Source organism: Lotus japonicus, chromosome 2 (assembly GCF_012489685.1).
Source record: "Lotus japonicus ecotype B-129 chromosome 2, LjGifu_v1.2".
Classification (NCBI taxonomy): domain Eukaryota; kingdom Viridiplantae; phylum Streptophyta; class Magnoliopsida; order Fabales; family Fabaceae; genus Lotus; species Lotus japonicus.
In genome coordinates, this window is record NC_080042.1 from 59842617 (window position 1) to 59846331 (window position 3715).

Sequence of the window (3715 nt, forward strand, 5' to 3'; positions counted from 1 at the left end):
GAACATTTTTCACCACCAACTTGCGGGTGATAGTAGGCTGTAAATAAACTCAGTCAGTTTTATTAGTCAGTTACATTGTTCTTAGCTTTATTTTTTTCATTTGTTAATCACTTTGGTGAGTGAGTTATAGTACACTATTACCTCTATGAGCTCATGTATTCATTTATATCCAATATAGTTCATTATAGAGATTATTCAATGAAACAAAGCATTTTTCATTCGCTCAGGGTATGTTCGGGTGGTTGCCGGTTTGGTGAGTGAATTGATAAGAACATAACTTCAAAAGAACAATACCACAAAAACTAGCTGTTTAAGTTAAAGAGCCCTATGTCTTATAAACCTCTTATTAAAAGCTCATATTTTAATGTGAGACTCAAATATTGCAATTGAATAGTGAGAGATGGATGAGGAAGAGTGAGGATAGCACAGTGTTCCTCGAAATTGTGGACAACAGCTAAACAGTGAACAAATATTCTAGACACCAACTCATGATGAGTGCATGTCTTCCTCTGCAGATTAAGTGCAGAAAATGAAAAGTTATGTTAAATTATGAAAAGTTTAATATCTACTTCTTCTGAATTTTATTGCATTTCATTGTTCTTAAGTCTTAATTAAACTAGGGAATTTGTTGATTATGTTGCACAAATTCTAGTGTTGTAACATGTATACAAATGTCCTGTCTCGTGTCATGTCAATGAGTCAATGACCAAAATGTGATCCTGTGTTTCAGAGGGGCTGCCATTGGTTTTCTCTGCTAGTGTCTTTACATTTATATTACCACATAATTTAGCAACACAAGGAAATAAAGCACAAGAAAACAAGAAACATTGATTGCACCAAACCAAAACTTACAAAGGCACATGTTGTGCAGCAGAACATAATTGAAATTGATTTCAAGCTAGACTAGTAGTTTCGACAACTTTTATTCATTTCTAGCTAGCTTAGGATTGCTGAAAATTAAACTTAAGCCCTTTTGAACATGACTTTAAAGGATGGAACTTTGTCACTGAGAGCCAAATGCTTTTTCCCACCATCAATATATATCCCAAGTTCCCTGCATAGAGTATTGCATTTGCAAACTGAGGGACAGAATGAAAGGACGTAGTCTTGACCAGATTTCTCAATCTTGAACCAATTGACAATAGTATCAGCACCTGGATTTCCTTCATCACCACCAGTACCCAAAAACCACACCCCAGTCAGCACTTTGTGAAGCTTCCACACTGGGGATGTGGCACAGGGCGATTTTCTGGGAGAGGAGATGATGTTGAGATCAGTTGAGGTGAAGATGACACCATCTTTAGCATTGTAGGGTGTGAAGGTAACTGCGTGGCCTTTCAAGACTTCAAGCTTCTCTTGAACCACATAAAGGGGACAAGAGGTGTTGCCTCTGCTTGCAAGTGTTAGCCCTCCACCTTTGCCTCTTAAGACAGGCAAAATGTAGTAACTGACACCTGTGCTCAGTTTCTGGCCTGAGATGTCAAGCACTGGTTCAGGTGCTGCTGCAGAAGTTAGGACAATCAAGACAAAACAAATAAAGGAAAATGCTAATAACTTTGAGGTATTCATTTTTTTTTCTCTTGGGTTGTAAGAAATATAGATATAGGATATGACTCTGTAGAGAAGGAAAGGGTAACCTCTATTTATAGGGGAACATGAGATTTGTTTGTCATAGATCAATGGATCAATTTGCATGAAGATAATATTTTCTATAGGCTTGGAAGAAAGAATTGAGTCAGGTCCCGTGCAGTGATGAAGCCAAATGGTTGTTCAGTGTTCCCACCATCTGAGAGTATCAAGGGGTGTCCATTGAATATCTTATTCAAAAAGACATAATCAATTTCAGAAAAAAGTTTATGTGAATGGTTAATCCAAATGGAAAAATTAAATATGAAGAAAAAGAAGCTGATTTAAATTAAAAATGCTATTAGAATAATATTATGTGAACCAATGAATAATCTTTGCTAAAAGAAAAATGTGTAGTATTTGAATTCATTTTTTTCTTTAGATGCGGGTAGGGCATGTGCTGGCCATTCCCTAGGGGTCAGCCTTTTCCATTGGTACTTTATTTCCCGATAACAAACACACTTTTATTGTCTTGTGATAGATGAACACTGTTTTAAGCCAAACAAAAAAGATGATTTAAACTACGAAAAATTATTACATTGAGTTAAGAACTGAGTCAGGGGAAGTGATGAAGTCAAATGCTTGTTTGGCTAGGTTGCATGGGTACTTCAAAAATGGTGAAGTACCAGTATCGGATACGTATCCGATATAAGTATTAGAGTTGTACATAGGTTGGGTTCGACGGATTTTCAGGCTAATCAGGATCCGAACCGATTAAAACTGTTTGGGTTGGATTTCGTGAATTTTCACCTACGAACCCGAACCAACTCAATCCGACAATCTTCGAGTTGGTTTGGATGGATTGATTGGATCGTTATATGTTCCATCATGAACATTGAGATGAGGGATAGTACCTAAGATACAAGGAACGTGATGCGAGATTTCTAGAGAGAAGTGAGAGTGTAACCGCTTAGAGAGAGAAAGTAACTGAATTTCAAGCTTGTTATTGCACAAATAAGCTAAAAGTCTCTTACAATTGGTAACCGTCCCCTACTTATAGGTGGGGGAGTTGGGCCTAGCGCCTCTAAATCATCCCAATGGGCCAGTTGGGCCTCCGGGACAAAGGCCCAGGTCCCTGATGCACTCCTCGCCCTAAGCCAGCGTCCCTGGGTGAGGGACCCTAGGGTCTCGCCCAGTCCACAAGACACCGAACTCGAAGCATGAGAGCTAAGTGTGTCTTTAAACAAAAGAGACAAGGCGATGGACGTAAGAAACTAACTTACGCTAAACATAAGGCACGAAAGTAAAGAGCAATGGCCAACATGGCTTGGTAATCTAAGGCCTAAAAATTTGAAATTTGGAACGCCTTGGCGGCTTGAGTCTACAAGCCAGCTTGTGGCGATGACACGTGATTTGCTCGCTCCGTCGTGGCCACGCACGCGTCTTGCACCTTGAGACCTTGATGCTTTTGGGCCTACGACACGTGGCAGCCTAGGTCTGCAAAATCTCAACTGCTTCCCTGAAACGTCCCTTCGAATCATGGTTGAGCCTGACAATTTGAATTTAAACCAATCAGCTTCAATCGTTGCACCTTTTTATTTAATGCGTCATCTCCATTCCCCAAAATCCCGCAACTGCCATCATATCATTTCCTGACGTCATGGGGCACGATTCCCCACTTTTCCTCCACGTTTCACAACAACCTCCATTAGCTTTTCTTCACATGTTTCCTTCCAAACGATATTTCCCGTTTACAAAGGTGTTGTCCTACCCATTCTTCTAATCCTTTCACGATTACAATCTTGCTTCCCATCTTGCGCGAACCTTTTCCACAGTTCATTGCTTTAGCTTTTGCGACTTTCTGCGCACCGCCTTTCTTCCGGCGAACCTTCACAGCATCAGAGTAACCTTCACTTCTTGCACCCTTTTCATAATGACGCCAAAGCGCCAAACCAGAAATTCCAAGCGTAATGTCACCGTCGCCACTCCTCTGCGGTGCGTTCCTCCGGTTGATCTGCCCCCCACAGGGGGAGCTCCGCTTGAAGAGAAAGACATCGTTGCCTTCCGAACGAGAACCTGGGAATCCTTGCCGGTTCCCGCCGTTAGGGCCCTGCCCGCCGGAACGATGCCCAACCAACCATCCAGCTTG

At 41.1% G+C, this 3715-nt stretch overlaps 1 protein-coding gene across 1 annotated transcript; it reads right to left on the reverse strand.

The window, feature by feature from the left end:
- Positions 1 to 803: 803 nt before the first annotated feature.
- LOC130735515 (kunitz trypsin inhibitor 5-like) lies at positions 804 to 1626 on the reverse strand. Its single transcript, XM_057587469.1, has one exon. The coding sequence runs from the start codon at positions 1567 to 1569 to the stop codon at positions 964 to 966; it is 606 nt and encodes a 201-aa protein (XP_057443452.1). The 5' UTR covers positions 1570 to 1626; the 3' UTR covers positions 804 to 963.
- Positions 1627 to 3715: the final 2089 nt, after the last annotated feature.